Source organism: Engraulis encrasicolus, chromosome 7 (assembly GCF_034702125.1).
Source record: "Engraulis encrasicolus isolate BLACKSEA-1 chromosome 7, IST_EnEncr_1.0, whole genome shotgun sequence".
NCBI classification, from domain to species: domain Eukaryota; kingdom Metazoa; phylum Chordata; class Actinopteri; order Clupeiformes; family Engraulidae; genus Engraulis; species Engraulis encrasicolus.
The window spans coordinates 49,028,808-49,048,807 of NC_085863.1; the positions used below are offsets into that span (position 1 = coordinate 49,028,808).

The 20,000-nt window shown below is 43.2% G+C and overlaps 1 protein-coding gene across 2 annotated transcripts in view; it reads right to left on the reverse strand.

Annotated features, from left to right (window-relative positions):
• Window positions 1-4,003, reverse strand: part of nipal4 (NIPA like domain containing 4) — an 11,655-nt gene extending 7,652 nt beyond the window's left edge. For both annotated transcript variants that reach the window (XM_063203804.1, XM_063203805.1), the window contains exon 1: window positions 3,609-4,003. In XM_063203804.1, the coding sequence (XP_063059874.1) occupies window positions 3,609-3,648 (40 nt within the window). In that variant the 5' untranslated portion in view covers window positions 3,649-4,003. The remainder of the gene's footprint in view (window positions 1-3,608) is intronic.
• Between the last annotated feature and the right edge of the window lie 15,997 nt (window positions 4,004-20,000).

A 20,000-nucleotide genomic window follows, 5' to 3' on the forward strand; every position in this document is an offset into this window, starting at 1 on the left:
AGTAGGATCGATGCATCGATACGTAGGCTATCGATTATTATTTCCACCCCTAGCAAGGAACAAACAAATAAGAGCGATAGACACATTCAAAGAGGTCTCTAGATGTATTATACAAGTGGAAGGTAGTGCATAGTAGACCTAGCCTGGTTCTCACCGATGGTACGTGTGTGTGTACACACACTAGCACTGTCGTTAACATGCTCTTCTCGAGTCAGAAAATAAATGGTGCATTTATTGCAACTCACCACCAACAAACTCCTCCAAAAACGTTTTCTGTTCATCTCTAAAGAGTCAATATAGTCTAGAATCTGTCCTATGACTCATCAATGCGAGTTGTAGGGATGGCACAAACCGCACCGAACACCGAAACCGTACAATTCACACACAAACTGAACCGAACCGTACAATCCGTGGCAAACCGCAATTCATGTACTGCCCAGAAAAATATGTTAAGCAGAGATTCAAGGAGTATCTTATCCAGTCTCTCTGATTAAAACAGTATACAGTATAATACCAATCAGAGGATGACACAATTAAAATCACACCCATATGTAGGATATTTAGTGATAAGTCTGATTCTATTAGCCACTTGAAAGAGGGCATTTGGAAGGCTCAGACAGCGCACATCAGTTGACGACAGTTTAAGTGCAAGCGCAGGTTAGCACAAGAGGCTGTTCTCAGACACATGCAAAAGGTCAAATTCAACTTGCGCATCATCACTTCAAACTGCAGTTATATAAATATTGTTTAATATTCCCAGTGCACCATTTATCATGAACTAAAAAAAAGAACCGTGACCTTGACACCGTGATATGAACCGAACCATGAATTTTGTGAACCATACCACCCCTAGCAAGTTGCCCTTGGTATTTAAGCAATAACTGCTCGGTTTGTTTTCTACTCGAGAAGAACATGTTAATGGCAGCGCTACCGGACGGTAGTGTGTGTAGCTCCGCTCCACCAGGGGGCTCCGGAGCTACACACACGCACCGTTGGTGAGAACCAGGCTATAGTAGGCCAGCCTGATATGGTTGCTGTATGAACAGTAGGAATGCCGGTGTTAAAATAACGGTAACACCTTATAACTTATGGTAACTTACCTATAAGATATTAACAAAACATTTCCCTCTCATTTACAAAGATTTGTTAATGATTTGTTCATTATGAGTTATTATTTATCACCTTTTATAATGTTTTTTATGCATCCATTATTATGAAGTGTTACTAAAATAACTCCTGAAGAGTTCAAATTAAGTGAATACTGCTAATTTTACTCTTTGGTCATGACATGCCAAACATGCGGAAAATAAGATCCTTTCTGAGCCAATATGCTATACAACGACTGGTAAAGGCCTTGGTCATGTCCCGTGTTGACTACTGCAACTCCCTCCTGTCAGGTCTACCTGCTTGTGCACTAAAATCACTGCAGATGGTCCAGAATGCGGCAGCACATTTGGTGTTCACTCAACCCAGAGGACCCATGTTACTTCCATGATACCTGTTCATTGAGTTGCACTGGCTACCGATTGCTGACCGGATCAAGCACAAGGCATTGACCCTTGCCTACAAAACCACAGCAGGAACGGCTCCAGCTTATCTGAAGGACATACTAAGAATTTATGTTCCTGGAAGAGAATTACGATCCTCCAGCACAAACCGTCTGTCTCTGCCGCCTGCTCGCTCTAAGTGTTCCCAGTCAAGATTGTTCTCCGTTGTTGCTCCTCAGTGGAGCAACGAAGACTAGCCAGCCTTCAAGAAGCAAGTTAAGACTCTCTTCTTTCGTGACTATCTACTACACCAGTGTTTCCCAACCTTTTTTGACTCACGTACCCCCTAAGCCTTTTTGTTGTACCATGAGTACCCCCTATCCCATGCTCTCTCTATATATACCTTTATCCCAGTATGACTATACTCTATTCAATTGTCATTATCACATTTTTCCGCGTACCCCCTGACGTGTGCTCGTGTACCCCTACACGTACCCCTGGTTGGGAAACACTGTACTACACTAATGATTGTGCTGCAATATAGCCCCAGGTCAGACTCTTGACATGATGTGTACGTATGTGTGCGTACTCTACTTTACCTTAATAAAAAAGGTAAAGAAGGGTGAAAAACACACTAACCCCCCTTTGCATCTGCATTCTATATTTTTCCTGTGCACTTTGTATCTGCTAGTGATGTTGGCGATTATGTCCTTGAGTGTAAGTCACTTTGGTTAAAAAGCGTCTGCCAAATGTAATGTTATGTAATGTAATGTAATGGTCAGTGAAATATTTTCCGCTCAAGCTTGTATAAATATCAAGAGCTGTAGAGAAATGACACTGATCACCTGCAAAATTTTACACTGATTTTCAAATTCACTGTAAGAGTAATTTGACTCCCCTCAGGTTTGTAATTAAGTTTGTAAAAAGTTCCCTCTGAAATGTTGACACCCCATTTTTTTTCACTATGGAAGAGCTGGAAAGGCAAGCCTAACAATTTAAGCTGTCATATGGGTGGAACAAAGAAGACAAAAGGGGGGAACGAAAACAGAATGTCTCCAACACTCCTGAATGGACAGGCAGAAGTTGGGCTGTGGTGAAAACAAAATCTGACTATGTGATGACTATGTAGTATCACCTGATACGCATTATGGAAAGCAGAGCATGCAGATGGATTGCTACCACAGGAGGGTTGCTACATGACATAGTGTGTGTGTGTGTGTGTGTGTGTGTGTGTGTGTGTGTGTGTGTGTGTGTGTGTGTGTGTGTGTGTGTGTGTGTGTGTGTGTGTGTGTGTGTGTGTGTGTGTAAAACACTTCAACTATTCCCACATGTCAACATTGGAAAATGATTGGCCCATTTTGGCACTCTACACTCTATCACTTTTATGGAGTGTGTGAGTGTTTACGGGTGTGACATCCATGAAGCTAGGACTATCGACTATGAAACCATATTTTAAAACTTGTAGCCCGTTTTACATTTTGAGCGTTCTCTTTATTACTCTAATACCAAAGCGACATAGTGCAGTTTGATGTGCTAACCACTGTCAACCAACCAAGTCTTTCACACATGGAATTGGAATTAAACTCCCCTTATTATATCTAATACTACATAATATTACCCAAGTACGATTGTACACGAGGAACCCTATAGTAATAAAACAAATATCACTAGAAAAAAACGTATTGCAGCACTGAAAATGCGTATTCCACTCATTTGTCACCATTCTATAACCTGTTTTTGGCAACAGTCCAGGGGAAATGTTTGCTATGTAAACATAATTGTTTGTGCATACTGCTCTCCACCAGAGTACTCAGAAAGCGTAACCAAATTGTGGACTCAGTTGGGACATCAGGTGCTTGACCTGGTACAAGAAGCCCTTTGAACAAACCTGAATGAACAATTACACAAGACACGATGCAGTGAAAATGGAATACAACATACCCAGGCAAAATAACATAATAAATAGTTCGTGGTCATTATTTCGACACATTTAGACAATCAGAAGTCGTCAAAACAAAATTTATGGATGACGCGTCTCATTGATTTTACCCACTGAGTAACTTTCCTAAATCAAACGTTAACTCCCTTTAACAAGACATGTTAACAACATGTTACACTCACCATTTTGGCACAGATCATCAGATAAATGTAAATCTTGCATCGTTTCACCCGTTGTAGCCTATGGGTAGAGGGGTCGTTTCCACGGCACACTCTATGTCATGACTGTACGAATGAAGTCCTTATAGTTTGTAGTAGGCCTATAAAGTAGTTACTTCTGCTATTCCTGTAATTTATACAATACATTTAGTTGTCCGACGTAATCCATGGTAACAAAACAGTTTGCTGGCTTGTAGACTTCGCCAACCTCTTGGAAATCACTGGGCACGAGCGAACAAACAAGTGACCTGTGCAGGTACATCCGTCTGCCCCGCCCAAGGCGCGTCCTCATAGGTTGAGCTCGAGATGTTACTCCCGGGCCCTTGCTCTCGGTCTAGTGGCAGAACGGTGGTAGAAGTTGTAGCCTATCCTACTGACATTTGTGCATTTTGAAATTTCAAAGAGCTTGCGGGCACAGCAAAGTTCACGTTGTGTAATTTCAACCCCCAGGCCAAAACTGAGCTTAAGTGATCCGCTGAGTTGTCAAGGGCGTGGCCGTTTACACTAAAAACAAATTTGTTGAGGGTGGAAAGCGGCACACCTACCATCTTACCTAATGGTCCTGAGGAATGAACAAAAGCTAGTCAATTCAGGCACTACTTACGGTCAGTTACGTACATTGCTTGTTGGGTAAGGATAAGCGTCAACAGTAACCTAGGCTATTTATTGATATTATTGCGTGTGTGTGTGTGTGTGTGTGTGTGTGTGTGTGTGTGTGTGTGTGTGTGTGTGTGTGTGACCGGTCCCAGGACAAAATCATCTGAATGGGGCCATGGGCCCCTCCACTTCTCCACTTAATGCACCTCCACCTGGGCCTGGGACAATTGACCCCTTTATCCAACCTCAACACCCAAACTGGCTTCCGTGTGTGTCGGAGTGTGTGTGTGTGTGTGTGTGTGTGTGTGTGTGTGTGTGTGTGTGTGTGTGTGTGTGTGTGTGTGTGTGTGTGTGTGTGTGTGTGTGTGTGTGTGTGTGTGTAATGTCATTATTTAGTCTTTTGATTATCCCATAGTTGTATTATCATTGGCTTTGTTTATTAAATCTGTGTATGTGCGTGTGTGTGTGTTTGTGTGTGCGTGCGTGTGTGTGTGTGTGTGTGTGTGTGTGTGTGTGTGAGAGAGAGAGAGAGAGAGAGAGAGAGAGAGAGAGAGAGAGAGAGAGAGAGAGAGAGACAGAGACAGAGACAGAGAGACAGTGACAGACAGACAGACAGACAGACACAGACAGACAGACACAGACAGACAGACAGAGACCGACAGAGAGAGACCGACAGAGAGAAAGAGAGCAGAATTAATGTAAAATCCTGGAAATAAAGAAGGTGTAGCTTCTATTAGGTTTAATTAAGCGAAATAGTTCTCGCGATACTTCCGCTGGTCTCATTCAGTTTGGTTTGTTATTTAGTGGGGTTGTTTCCAGACTGGTTCTCCTACTTTTCCAGGGGGCTTGACAGCTTTAGCCTCCGGGTGTCAGGTGACTGTAATGCCAAGCAGGTTTCAGGCTTTGGCAGGCCTATCCTTCAGGAACAAGGAAAAGGAACCACACATTGTCAGGGACACATCGGGACACCTGTGTGTGTGGGTGTGGGAGATACTAAGTAAACAGGTGACAGGTGACACAAGTGACAGGTAGAAGCCAATGCATCTTACCATCATGTTTCACCATGCATGCTGCAGCAAAACAAAGTCAGACATACTTAATAATGCAAGTTTATTTGCATAGCACATTCTATGCGGTAGACGTACCCCATACTGTATGCCACAGCAGTTCGATGGCCTGAGTAAATATAAAAGCAATGACGAGCTGCACTCATGACATTTCTGTCCCACACATGTCAATTAGGCCGTGTCAGACTGAGAACACAGTTAACAAAATATCCACTGAAAGGAATATTTACTGTGACATTAACTATAACCAAGGTATGTGAGACCTTCCCGTAAGTGTTCCAGGGAAGGTAGAACAATAACAACAGCAGTCAAATGACAGCTGACGTTTGCCCCTATTGCTCAATGTTTTTCTGTTGGTATTCTGTATTTCTGTTTTTCCATAATGGAAATAAGGGCATAGAGTAGGGCCAAATACATGTTGACTTTGTAGAATATGGAAGAAATAAGAAATGATGAGATATCGTAGACCTGATAAGTATGCCCCCTTTTCTGAATAGTGTGTGGAGCATGAAACACACACACACACACACACACACACACACACACACACACACACACACACACACACACACACACACACACACACACACACACACACACACACACACACACACACACACACACACACACACACACACACACACACACACACACACACACACACACTAGTCTAGTGAAGTAAGAAAGTAGCTTCTGGGGTGACTACTGTCCGTGGGTGGATGAAAGGAAATGACTAAATCTGTGAGTCATAGGCTCTACTCTACATTTGAGAAAGTAAGTGATGGACTTCGTACAGCCACTTGTACCCAGGACACAGGGGAAGGAACTGAAGGCCTAATGACTAAAATAAATGAAGAGGTCTTCTTTCTGGTTTAAAATGGTGATGTTGGACTATTTTTTTTGTTACTCAGAATATTCTCGTTTGAAGTGTTCAAAAACAGGGGTTCCCAACCTTTTCCAACTTGGGGCCCACTTGAAATGTACACAAATGTTCGGTGCCCACCTCTGACCCCATAATAATAATAAAAAAAATACAACTAAAAGAAATAGTCAACAGCAACAACACACACATCAATATTTTGATTTTCAGGAAATAATTTCATGTCCCACTTGGAATACCTTCAGGGCCCCCCAATGGGCCACGGCACACAGTTTGCACAGAACTTCTTTCGGGTGTACTTTTCAGCTTCTCACATACTGCATGTTTTGCTTCTTATTCTCTAGGTTTTGTAATTGGTCATTAACAAAATGTTGCCATACTCCTGTGGGATTGAAAATGAAAATAAACCTCAGTTGGACTGAGAACAGAACACAAATGCTTTTCCGTAAACAAACTTCTCTTTTGCTGATAAAGCAGGAAAAAATCCAAACTGCTGAAGGATTGCACACAGCAGGCATGTCACCTCTTAGCAAGGCAGAAGTGTTGAATTGGCTGAAATTGCGATGTAGCATCTTCATAAAAGTTGAAGGAAAAGTTGTTTGGAATACAGTTTCTCTCTATAGCATTTCCCACCCCCCTCCCAACACTCCATATTGTTAACATTCACAACAGCCTGTACAAACAAAAAAATAATGTCTTAGATTTCTCATTTAATTATCAAATTGTGTTAGTATCACTCCAACGCATTCAAAGCCTCAACTATACCTGTAATACTGTACATTGCTTATGAAAGATGCAATTGGCTATGTTGATTCATGAACACCATCGACTACTTTTCCTAAAGTCGAAGTGTGTATGTCTATGTCCTTAGACACCGAAGGGAATATGTTAGGCTACATTATGAATAGGAACTACAAGCCTTTTTTCTGTGTGATTTTATTATCATTATCAGGTCTGTTGCTCCTATTGTAAACATGCTCCACGGTAAGTGCTGTAAGGGGAAAGATTTAGGTGTCAGCAATGCTGCATTTCTATGAACCATTTTAAACTTACTGTAATGTCAGCCCCATGCACATCAGCTCTAGATTCAACTTTACAAATACCTGATGGACTGATTGCAGTCACAAGGACTGACAAGAACTGATTATAGTCACTATTAGTCACACCACTAAGTTGAGAACATAAATGCAAGACCCATTCTGTAAGAAAGAAAGAAAGAAAGACAGAAAGAAAGACAGAAAGAAAGAAAGAAAGAAAGAAAGAAAGAAAGAAAGAAAGAAAGAAAGAAAGAAGAGAGCAGAACAGAACAGAACAGATGTGATTTGTGATTTTTTCATTGTCCATACCTATTCTGGGTTGTTGTCATCTGTCTGTAAAAAGAGTGTGAAAATAATGTATTATGCATGTCACCCTTTTTTGCTTACAACATCATGCAGTTTCCTCTGACGTCCAGCAGATGGTGCCATACTCCTAGAAATTGAAATGCCATTGTTATAATATAAAGTAATGCTTGCCAGTTTCATCACAGATAAGACTCTGATTGGCTCTTGCTAAAATACATGCTTTGGTCTTTCTGTCATCTCTCGTAAATGATGGACATATACAAATCATTGAGGCATTCTCAATATTTCAAAACCACTTTTGGCCCTTGTGTTACCATAGGCCTATCAGTGTGTGAATATTTCCGTAGCTTGACACACATGCACATGCATACACAAACACAATATTTAACCCTTTAGTACAGAGCCTCTGTCTTGTAAAAGCACTGCGGGCCAGATGAAATGGCTCAGGGGGCCACATGTGGCCCCGGGGCCTGAGCTCACCAATACTTGTCGTAAGCTGTCAGTCAAGACTCAATGATGTCATAACAATTTTTACGCTTTTTCAGCAAATAGTGACTGGGATCACCCGCGATCCCTCAGCATGAAATTAGTTAACATCCTCATTTTTGTAAGTGCTTTTCACCACACCACCGAATGCCATCCTTTGTGAGTTTCAGAGCAATGAGGTAATAATCTCTTTTCTACTTCCCGAAGGTCGGTCTTTAAAAAAAGAGAAAAGTGTGACCATGAAGGATTATTTTACTTTAGTCTTCTCCGTAATCCTCCTAAAACCCTCAGCAGGTCATGTGTTTTGTTCGCTGTGCTGACATTTACAGGAGAGAGAGGAAGGCCACCGGTACTGGCTCTGTCTGCTTGGAGGCTGCAGGGGCTGCACCATAGTCCTTTTCCTTTCACTGTAACCCACAACTTTCTTCTTCACTGCTACAGGGCAGTTGACAGCTTTGGCTAGGCCCGAGACAAAGTCATCTGAAACGCCCCCCCCCCAAACACACACACACACACACACACACGCACACGCGCGCACACACACACACACACACACATGCACGCACGCACACACACACACACACACACACACACAATGCTATATATAGCTTACAATTCTTGGCCTAGACCCCCTCTGTCTTGTCCTGGGACAACTGACCCCTTTGTCGGCTCCCCTGCACTGCTATGTTGATACATCTCCTAATGTGCTCTATGGAGAACCTCTACAGGGGCTGATGGACAACTGTATTGAACTATAGGGGCCTGAACTGGGGAGCCTGGTGTGCTGGTATTGATCACCACCACAAAGCCAGCAAATCAGGGAGGCCGACAGCAGGGGCAAGGGGGGGCAGTTGTCCTGGGCCCAGGGGGAAAGGAGGCCCAGAATTGTGTCCTCATCACATTGTATGTATTGGGTGGGGGGCCCTTTCAGATTGTTTTGTCCTGGCCGCAGCTAAAGCTGTCAGCGGCCCTGCAACCAGCCTCCTGTATTTCGTGTCCTCTTCTTCTGTGGTATCTTGTGAACGTGTTACTCTAACCCCTCCTATATAGCCCAAGCCTTCTTCAGCTATATACAAAGCTACAGACAGTACACCACCGTATGTGTGCTGTGTTAAAGATAACGTGTCTCGTTTTACAAAGTGCTCCCTTTTTACATTGTATATAAATGGGAGCGACGGTACAGTGATATATTAACACAACCGTGGCTACATTTTCCTCCCTCTTAGTCTCTAAATTGAAAAAGGCATTTTTTTCTATGCAGTGAAAGTCCTTTTGAAGCAAAATTGTCTTCATTACAGTGTGCGTGGTGTGGTTTAGTCCTTTATAGTTGTGTTTTATTTCTTCCTCTCCCTGATATTCACACCTGCTTACACAGTTCACACAACCTGGGATGGATTTTAAAAGCGTGAGAGGAAGAAGGAGGGAAACAACCAGCCTGTGTTTCCACCATCGTCATCCTCAGAGGCATCAGCAGCAGCAGCAGCAGCAGCAGCAGCAGCACCAGCAGGAGTCTTGATCTCTACCATCAAGCCCCATGTGAGATGAGATTCCATGTACCCTTGCGCAGTATAACATTTCTTTCATGTGTCTACCTTGGATGAGCATTACAGCATATTGGCATAAATCCATATGCCTACAGGCAAAAGAGTCTCATGAATGCGGGAGAGACGAAATCAAATAAAAAGTGCCGAGGGGAATTGTGCCCCCCCCCAACCACCAGCTCATAATCAGGTTTCGCTTACTATTCCGAAAATAAAACAGAAGCTTGTTCCCACGTCTAATACAGGACATATATATCTTGCTCTTTTCTTTTTGAAGGAAAACAAGATTACTCAACACACTTTTGAGAAAAATTATAAAAATGGTTCCTGACATGGGAATCCCATTCGCTAATCTATATTCCTAGCCTAGTAAACTAGCCCCACCCGCCAGCTGCCAAAATTATTTTTTGCCTGCGAGTGGGTCTAGCATCGGACAATACCCCATGCCCTGGAACTGGCAGCCCAATCACAACGCAGGGGATTTGTTTTGATTAGTTTTGACTCTTTGGATGCAAAGCGGACAGGGTTTTGAGGGATTGACTACAAAGCGTTGGCCAACAGGCACAAAGATTGTTCCCATCAACAATCTTTCGATGTCTCATTGACCGGGGCCAGACTAAATATTTACATTTGATCTCACATTTACTTACTGTAGTCTGTCTGGTCAGGCTACCATATTCCTGTATACTTAAGATTGAGCCATAATTTCTCAGCTCCCTACCTGTTTTCCAGATGTTTTGCCATAAAGTACCTAGCCCACGGCGCCGTGGCAGCATGGTGCCCAAAGTCATCTGAGCGAGTGCCAGCATCAAAGCACAGCACCCTGGCCAGCTTAGAGCATGGAGCGTTGCCCGGCAGGCTTCAAGGTGGGTATCGACAACCAGCCAGCCAGCCATCCAGCCAACCAGCCTCCCACAGCAGCGGTGTACGAGTCCCCAGCATGGAGCCTGTGCCAAGGTGCCAAAGGGCCTCATTTGTGGGCACATCAGTAGCAGGAGCTGGCACAGGCCTGGGGCTTGTCTGCTCCACAACCTTGACCCCCTCGACCACGGCTGCTGCTGCTATGGTGCCAAGATAATAGCTCTGAATAAGTGCTGAGAACAGGTGGGTGGTTTAGACGTGTGCTGTATTAGACACAGGGCATGGCTGCAGTCTGGACTTGGGAGGAAGTTGTCGCTGGCTTGAATAGTAAAAAGTAAAGTTCAGATACTTTATTAACCACAAAAGAATCAAGGAATCGTGATGATCATTGATGAGGAGATCAAGCGAGTAACACATGCTTTTTTAATAGAAAGCTGAGAAGTCAGTTCATTCAGGCTAAAAAAAAAGCAGGACACCACAATTCCCATACAGTGACATCCAGTGATGAGCAAAATAGATTCATTAGTTTACAATCCAGTGCCACACATTCCTAATGACTTGGTTACACCTGTCCAATTTAGTCAGGTGTGTGGCTGGTGGAATGATGACCTGGTTGAATTGGACAGGAAAAACAAGATCCTTTCAGAATATGTGGTGCTAGATTGTAACTAATGAATCCACTTCGCTCATCACATCACACCATGACATCTTATTACCATGGGTACAGTTGATCCTCCCTCGTTTGTGAGGCAAGACACTCAACCTCCCCGCACCCAAACATCCACTTCCCACTACCACCCCGTCAGATGGTGTCACAAAGCATAAAACCCCAGGCATGATGTTGGTAATCTGGGCTGCACTGCATTGAAATGAAGATGCTACATCTGGAGGCACCAAGCCTCCCCAGACACCACACTGATTGAATTATTGAGGGGGTCGTTCGAGATACACGCTCTGCTGCTCCAGACAGCGTATCCAAAAGGGGCTCGGCTCGGAAATTATTGAAATATTGAAGAATATGAATTCATGAATTGTTGTAACCTGATCTTATGGCCAACCAACCAACCCAACATTTTTTTTCTTGCCGTTTTTGTGCTGTTGTGCATTTTAGTTGAAATATTGTTCTGGCCATGGCCGTAACTACCATTGAGGACACAGAGGTCATGTCCTATGTATTGTTTTCAGAAATGTAGAATTTCCCTATATATGATGAAAATCAATCTATGATCAAGCAATGATAAATTCAGTCTGTATACGCCAACCCCATTTATTCTCAAGGCAGTGATTAATGAAAACAAACTTTTGACTGAAGAGTTTGAAACATTCTAAATGTAGGCTACAGTATGCAGTACAGCACATAATATTTGACCTCTGTATTTAAAAATGTCTCATTACGACCCTGCTTCTGGCATGTCTTTTCTACATTTTCTTTACACTGCTTGTCCATATACAAGTAGTTTATTGATCTATAGACCGATGAGCTCAGAGTACCGTTAAGCTGTCGTCTGCACAGGAGAATTCAATAGTGTTTTTTTTCCATTGTCTGAAACCTAACTGGTCTGCCTGTGGTGCTGAAGCAAACATCTCTTCTTTTTTTCTGCTGTGTTGTATGGATGGTCATCATTTCATCTTCATCACAATACAAATGCTGTGTGAATTCAACTTAGAGATCACTCTGGTACCAAATACACTAAGATGTTAAATTGGCTCTATTGATGTTTAATTGACACTACATTTTTTTTTACGGTTTCTTTATGTGTAGTTTTATTGTATCGATGGCTTTTAGTGAACAGTGAATTCAAGCATAACACTGAAGAATTTAAAAAGTAGAAAGAAATCTAAGTCCTCAAATCCAAAGCAAATGTATCATGGGGCCAAACCTTTTGCTGTCAATGCATTAAGAACAGAGGTACATTTCTATTCAGCTCTGCCCTTTGGCTGCTTTTTTAACCTCTGAGCCAAAGTAAGGTCAAACGACACAAGTGATTACCACACAATTTTAGTGACAGCGGACACGGCTGCACCTGGCTCTGCCGTAATGACAGGAGTGTGATTTTGAAAAGGGACTGCCCTAATTTCAAAAGCGCGGTGCGATAATGGCAAATCCTTATTACTTTGGGGTTATCACTAAGAAGGTTCGGCTCCCCCATTCACCACCCATACAGCTTTTCTATAAACCACACTGATTGGCCCCACGGTTATGTTCTGTGAGGCTGCTTTTTGCAGCGGCAGACTAGGCTATTGTACACTCAGCAGGGGCTCGAGGCAAAAAAGCCCCCCCCCTCACTTTTCACTGAAGGCTGCATTGCCACTGCTGCTGCAGTGTAAATGTTGTCAGCCCCTTCCATGTTCTTTAATGGCCTGGGGCCCCAAGCATTATGTCGGTGTTCAGGGCCACTGGCCACAGGGCCACAATTTAGGCCGGGTCCAGGTCAAAGTCATCTGAAAGTACCCCCCCCCCCCCCCCCCCCCCCCTCCCCCCCCCCCCCCCCCCCCCCCCCCCCCCCCCCCCCCCCCCCCCCCCCCCCCCCCCCCCCCCCCCCCACACACACACACACACACACACATTCACAATAAAATACAATGTAATGACCATACAATTCCTGGCCCCTGCTTTCCATGGGCCCAGGACAACTGACCCCGTTTGTTCCTCCTATTAGCTTCCCTGCTTGCGTTGTCTGTTGGTTATAGCTATGCCTCTGCATTGCTTTTCCACAGCATTTTACTGGAGCAGACCTTTCGCCTCCATCTCGCTGCCACGATGCACGATTGTCCTTCCATCCACGCGCTGGCCCACCCCCGCCACCACCCACTCCATTGAATGGCGGTAACATGCTATTAGCCTGCGATTGTCACCAGGCGAGAGATAAGCAGGCTTCATACACCCAATGCACCGCTCATTTTCTATTTTCGAGGTGCCTTTGTTCAGTTGCATGTGTTAAATTAATTGCCATGATCACTCAAACTCAAGTTCGGCTCTAGACCTTTAATTCCAGTTGGCAGTGCGCTAATACAGGAGAAGAGTACACACACACACACACACACGCACACACGCACACACACACACACACACACACACACACACACACACACACACACACACACACACACAAACACACACACACACACACACACACACACACACACACACACACACACACACACACACACACACACACACACACACACACACACACAGGGCTGCTGACAGCTTTGGCTGGGCCCGGGACAAATACATCTGAAAGGGCCCCAAACACAATCGATGCAATGTAATGAGGATCCAATTCTGGGGACCCTCTCCCCCTGGGCCCGGGACAAGTGACCCCTTTGTCCCCGTGTGTCAACTTCCCTACACACACACACACACACACACACACACACACACACACACACACACACACACACACACACACACACACACACACACACATCGTGGTGTTGGCTGACACGTTTTGTGTAGTATGAAGAGAGTGGAGCATTGCGCTGCAGAAACATCCTGGAAGGCTAGTAAGGGACGGCAGCAGTGGTAGCCAAATAGCCATCACATCAACCCCACTTAGCTGCGGTGGTGATATGAGTGGTGGTGGTAATAATGTTGTTCCTCAGAGCGCCAGTGAGGGAGAAGCATGAAAGCTGAACGTGTGACATTATGAAACTGCAATGGGGGAGGCAGGGGTTATAGATGGCCCCAGGCACGTGTTAAGGCTTCCTCTAGTGGCCGTCGTAAAATCGAGCCTTAAATGTGTCGTGACATAACCTAAGGGCGGTTCTTCACACATTTCAAATGTTAGGCTTGTTGGACTGCTGAAGACTGGTGACCTTAAACGTGGCATCTTCAGCTTGTGCACCACACCACACTCACTGCATTTGCTGGGTTTGCTGTGCTTTTTTCTGAGTTAGTTTGATCATGCTCACTCAAGTGGCGGTTATGCAGTTTATGTACATAGGTCAAGGATGTAGGTAGCATGAGTTGCCGTCTGACACAAATTAAGTTTGTAAGACTACACAAGTACATTTAGAAATGAGCTGCAACTTGGGTGCTGCAATGTGATATGTATCGACTTTCAAAACTCTTCGAGACTTGGCCTGACCAAGAGCATACAAATTAACATCTCTCAAACGTCATGGTTGACCCGGCTTCCTTGGTTTATTACTGGTTGTTTGCATCCCGAAAAAGTGGGAGGAGTTCCCAATTTTTCTGGAGCTCAGAAATGATATTTGTATTGCTCCTCCTGGCATGACCAGAAGCTACGCTGAAGGTGTTGCATCACAGAGGGCGCAGCCTGGCTACCAAACATTCAACTTTTTCCTGAAACAGATAAGACTATATACTTGCTCACCGCAGAGCATCACACGCGGTGTTCTTTAATCTTTTTTTTGTTGTGGTTCAAGAACTGATCTATCCGCAGTGGTGATGGACCCCCTGCAATACAGCTGTAGGCCTCCCTGTTTAAGATCAATGACCTAGTACAGGGGTGGGCAATTATTTTGGCCAAAGGACCACATTGGGTTTAGAATATTGACCGAAGGGAAAGATGTTGCATTCAACTTTCCTGTGTCAATAACAAGAAATCGAGTAATGACATGCCATTCCTGCACATTGTAATGAGATGTGGCCTATGTACTCGGTTAATAAAAAAAAAAAGTTCGTAATAACAAGAAATCGAGTAATGACATGCCATTCCTGCACATTGTAATGAGATGTGGCCTATGTACTCGGTTAATAAAAAAAAAAAGTTCGTAAGACCCATGTTTTAGGTAGCCATTTTAAGAAATTTGTGGGACAGTAGGAATATGTAGGCCTATTAAAAGTTGTCTTTCTTATAAAGGCTCTGCGGGCCACACATAATGGTTCAGCGGGCCATATGTGGGTTTGCCTGAGTTTGCCCACCTCTGACCTAGTAGATAGTTAATCACAACCGAAAAGATACATGAACATGATCAAATGGCAACAAAGAATATCACTTATCACTTGTGCAGTTGATGCCACCTATACCTTGATGCCACTTATACCCAGTGTATAACCTTAGAAACCCATTGTTTTTTTATGACCCTAATTCTCATTTGTGTACCCATGTTCCTAAATTGAGCCTATAGGTTCAAATAACACAGTTTCCAGGAAGCAATCTAAAGGAAGCTCAGGGGTCATTCAATATAGCTTATTGATCTTTTTTCCTCTCCTATATCCTATGCCCTTATATCCGCTAGAGTGCATAGACCTGCACTGGAATGTCAGTATATGGTTTGGCTCATTAAGCGGGCTTGCGGAGCAAGGACCATGCAGAGCATGGCCCTTGCAGAGCAAGGCCCGTTTATAGTAATCTCTAAGTCCTGTTTCATTATTTATTATTAAGCGGGCTTGCGGAGCAAGGACCATGCAGAGCATGGCCCTTGCAGAGCAAGGCCCGTTTATAGTAATCTCTAAGTCCTGTTTTATTATTATTATTATAGCTTGGTCTTGTGCAGGGGCAGTAAAAATAGAAAATGGATCTCCTCCTAGGCCTTTCGAGATAGAGACACCGTTCAAACACTAAAACGACCGGCTCGGCTTGGAGATCGCGTATCGTTATAGGCTTCTCCGTGTCTCTTGTCGTTTTCCCGTTTTTGGCGATTTTGTTAAAGCCTGGGTCTCCATTGAAAACTATGGTGGAACCTTCATGAACCAAAGTTCCGCCACTCTAGAGATTAGAGTGTAGGAGGCTTTTTCGGTCATAAAACATCAACACTTTCACCTAGAACTTTAGTTGACGCGTTGTTAGCGAGCTCTATGGGATGTCTCCAAATTGTGAAAGTTTCATCTCCCAACTCCCAATACTTTTTAAATGGCAGGTTTGTAAAAAAAAACAGGCCTGGCTCTATGGAGAATCCCATTCTTTCGAAAAGTGCATTTTTCAAGAGATCAGCGCATGTCCCACACGGAGGTCCATTTGTGCCTGAACCCTTTCACCTATAAACTTCATTCAAAGACTGTTAGAGAGATCACAAGCATGACTCCGATCTGTGAAAAGGACACGTGCCAACTCCTTTTAGTTTTTTTACAACAATGTTGTAAAGACAAAAAACTCATTCTCATTTTCTCCCCAGTTTAGAGCTCAATACTAACTGTCTTTCAGTCAATCACAACAGGTGCAGCCAGTGAAGTGTTCCATTTCAACTGTCACTGTCTCAAGATTCTATTCTTAACGAGCAGGTGCGAGGAAGCATTCTAGAAGTCTATTGTTCAGCTCTGCATTGCAATGTAATATAGTCTTGCTGGACTGTGCATGACAGCTAGCTGCTTGGCTTAGTGGTAATGCATGCTGCTGGGTTAGAGATATGGAGGTTGAGGGTTCGAAGCCCACTCCAAGCCGTGTTGATTTTCAAAATTATATCATATGCACTGTTCCTTGGCCAACTTAAAATGCCATGTATGTCATTTATTATCAATGGCAAATGTGCTGGATTAGAGATATGGAGGTTGAGAGTTCAAATCCCACTTGAAGCGATGCTGATTTTCAAAATTATATCATATGCAGTGTTCCTTAGCCAGGTTAAAATACCATGTATGTCATTAAGTATCGACGGCAAATGTGCTGAATTACAGATATGGAGGTTGGGGGTTCGAACCCCAGTCAAAGCCATGTTGATTTTCAAAATTATATCATATGCAGCGTTCCTTGGCCGACTTAAAATGCCATGTATGTCATTTAGTATGAATGGCAAATGTGCTGAATTACAGATATGGAGGTTGGGGGTTCGAACCCCAGTCGAAGCCATGTTGATTTTCAAAATTATATCATATGCAGTGTTCCTTGGCCAACTTAAAATGCCATGTATGTCAATTAGTATGGATGGCAAATGTGCTGAATTACAGATATTGAGGTTGGGGGTTCGAAACCCAGTCAAAGCCATGTTGATTTTCAAAATTATATCATATGCAGTGTTCCTTGGCCAACTTAAAATGCCATGTATGTCATTTAGCATGCATGGCAAATGTGTTGGATTACAGATATGGAGGTTGGGGGTTCGAATCCCAGTCAAAGCCATGTTGATTTTCAAAATTATATCATATGCAGTGTTCCTTGGCCAACTTGAAATGCCATGTATGTCATTTAGTATGAATGGCAAATGTGCTGAATTAGGGATATGGGGGTTGGAGGTTCGAACCCCAGTCGAAGCCATGTTGATTTTCAAAATGATATCATATGCAGTGTTCCTTAGCCAACTTCAAATATCATGTATTGTATGTCATTTAATATCAATGGCAAAGGGGTTGGATTACAGATATGGAGGTTGTGAGTTCTAATCCCGCTCGAAGCCATGTTGATTTTCAAAATTATATCATATGCAGTGTTCCTTAGCCAACTTAAAATACCATGTATGTCATTTAGTATATCCCCAAAACGCAGAGCTACAACACTTTCAAGATGGCTTAATCCAAGATGGCTGGCCATAACTTCTGACTGGGTGGATGGAGTTTTTCCAAGATTTCTTTTAGCTTTGTTTTCTCAATAGTACTTTGTTTCATCTCTGCCCCAAAAGGCAAGCCCGCTTCCAGCATTTTCTGTGAGAATGCATTTCTAGTTTATTATTGGTCTTGTGCAGGGCAGCAGTAAAATAGAAAATGGATCTCCTCCTGGGCCTTTCGAGATAGAGACACCGTTCAAACACTAAAACGACCGGCTCGGCTTAGAGATCGCGTATATTAATAGGCTTCTCCGTGTCTCTTGTCGTTTTCCCGTTTTTGGCGATTTTGTGAAAGCCTGGGTCTCCATTGAAAACCATGGTGGAACCTTCATGAACCAAGGTTCCGCCACTCTAGACATTAGAGTGTAGGAGGCTTTTTTCGGTCATAAAACATCAACACTTTCACCTAGAAGTTTAGTTGACGCGTTGTTAGCGAGCTCTATGGCATGTCTCCAAATTGTGAAAGTTTCATCTCCCAACTCCCAATACTTTTTAAATGGCAGGTTTGTAAAAAAAACAGGCCTGGCTCTATGGAGAATCCCAGTCTTTTGAAAAGTGCATTTTTCAAGAGATCAGCGCATGTCCCACACGGAGGTCCATTTGTGCCTGAAAAATTTAACCTATAAACTTCATTCAAAGACTGTTAGAGAGATCACAAGCATGACTCCGATCTGTGAAAATGACACGTGCCAACTCCTTTTAGTTTTTTTACAACGATGTTGTAAAGACAAAAAACTCATTCTCATTTTCTCCCCTGTTAAAGGCTCAATACTAACTGTCAGTTAGTATCAGAACAGGTGCTCCCAATGAAGGATTCCATCTTAACTGCCACTGTCTCAAGATTCTATTCTTAACGAGCAGGTGCGAGCAAGCATTCTAGAAGTCTATTGTTCAGCTCTTCAATGCAATGTAATATAGTCTTGCTGGACTGTGTATGACAGCTAGCTGCTTGGCTTAGTGGTAATGCATGCCGCTGCATTAGGGATATGGAGGTTCAGAGTTCGAATCCCATCCGAAGCCATGTTTATTTTCCAAATTATATGATGTGCAGCGTTCCTTGGCCGACTTAAAACGCCATGTATATCATTTAGTATGGATGGCAAATGTGCTGAATTACAGATATTGAGGTTGGGGGTTCGAAACCCAGTCAAAGCCATGTTGATTTTCAAAATTATATCATATGCAGTGTTCCTTGGCCAACTTAAAATGCCATGTATGTCATTTAGTATGCATGGCAAATGTGCTGGATTACAGATATGGAGGTTGGGGGTTCGAATCCCAGTCAAAGCCATGTTGATTTTCTAAATTATATCATATGCAGCGTTCCTTGGCCGACTTAAAATGCCATGTATATCATTTAGTATGCATGGCAAATGTGCTGGATTAGCCTACAGATATGGAGGTTGGGGGTTCGAATCCCAGTCAAAGCCATGTTGATTTTCTAAATTATATCATATGCAGCGTTCCTTGGCCGACTTAAAATGCCATGTATATCATTTAGTATGGATGGCAAATGTGCTTAATTACAGATATTGAGGTTGGGGGTTCGAAACCCAATCAAAGCCATGTTGATTTTCAAAATTATATCATATGCAGTGTTCCTTGGCCAACTTAAAATGCCATGTATGTCATTTAGTATGCATGGCAAATGTGCTGGATTACAGATATGAAGGTTGGGGGTTCGAATCCCAGTCAAAGCCATGTTGATTTTCAAAATGATATGTTCCTTGGCCAACTTAAAATGCCATGTATGTCATTTAGTATGAATGGCAAATGTGCTGAATTAGGGCTATGGGGGTTGGAGGTTCGAACCCCAGTCGAAGCCATGTTGATTTTCAAAATGATATCATATGCAGTGTTCCTTAGCCAAATTGAAATATCATGTATTGTATGTCATTTAATATCAATGGCAAAGGGGTTGGATTACAGATATGGAGGTTGTGAGTTCGAATCCCGCTCGAAGCCATGTTGATTTTCAAAATTATATCATATGCAGTGTTCCTTAGCCAACTTAAAATACCATGTATGTCATTTAGTATATCCCCAAAACGCAGAGCTACAACACTTTCAAGATGGCTGAATCCAAGATGGCTGAATTGTTTGGCCCATAACTTCTGACTGGGTGGATGGAGTTT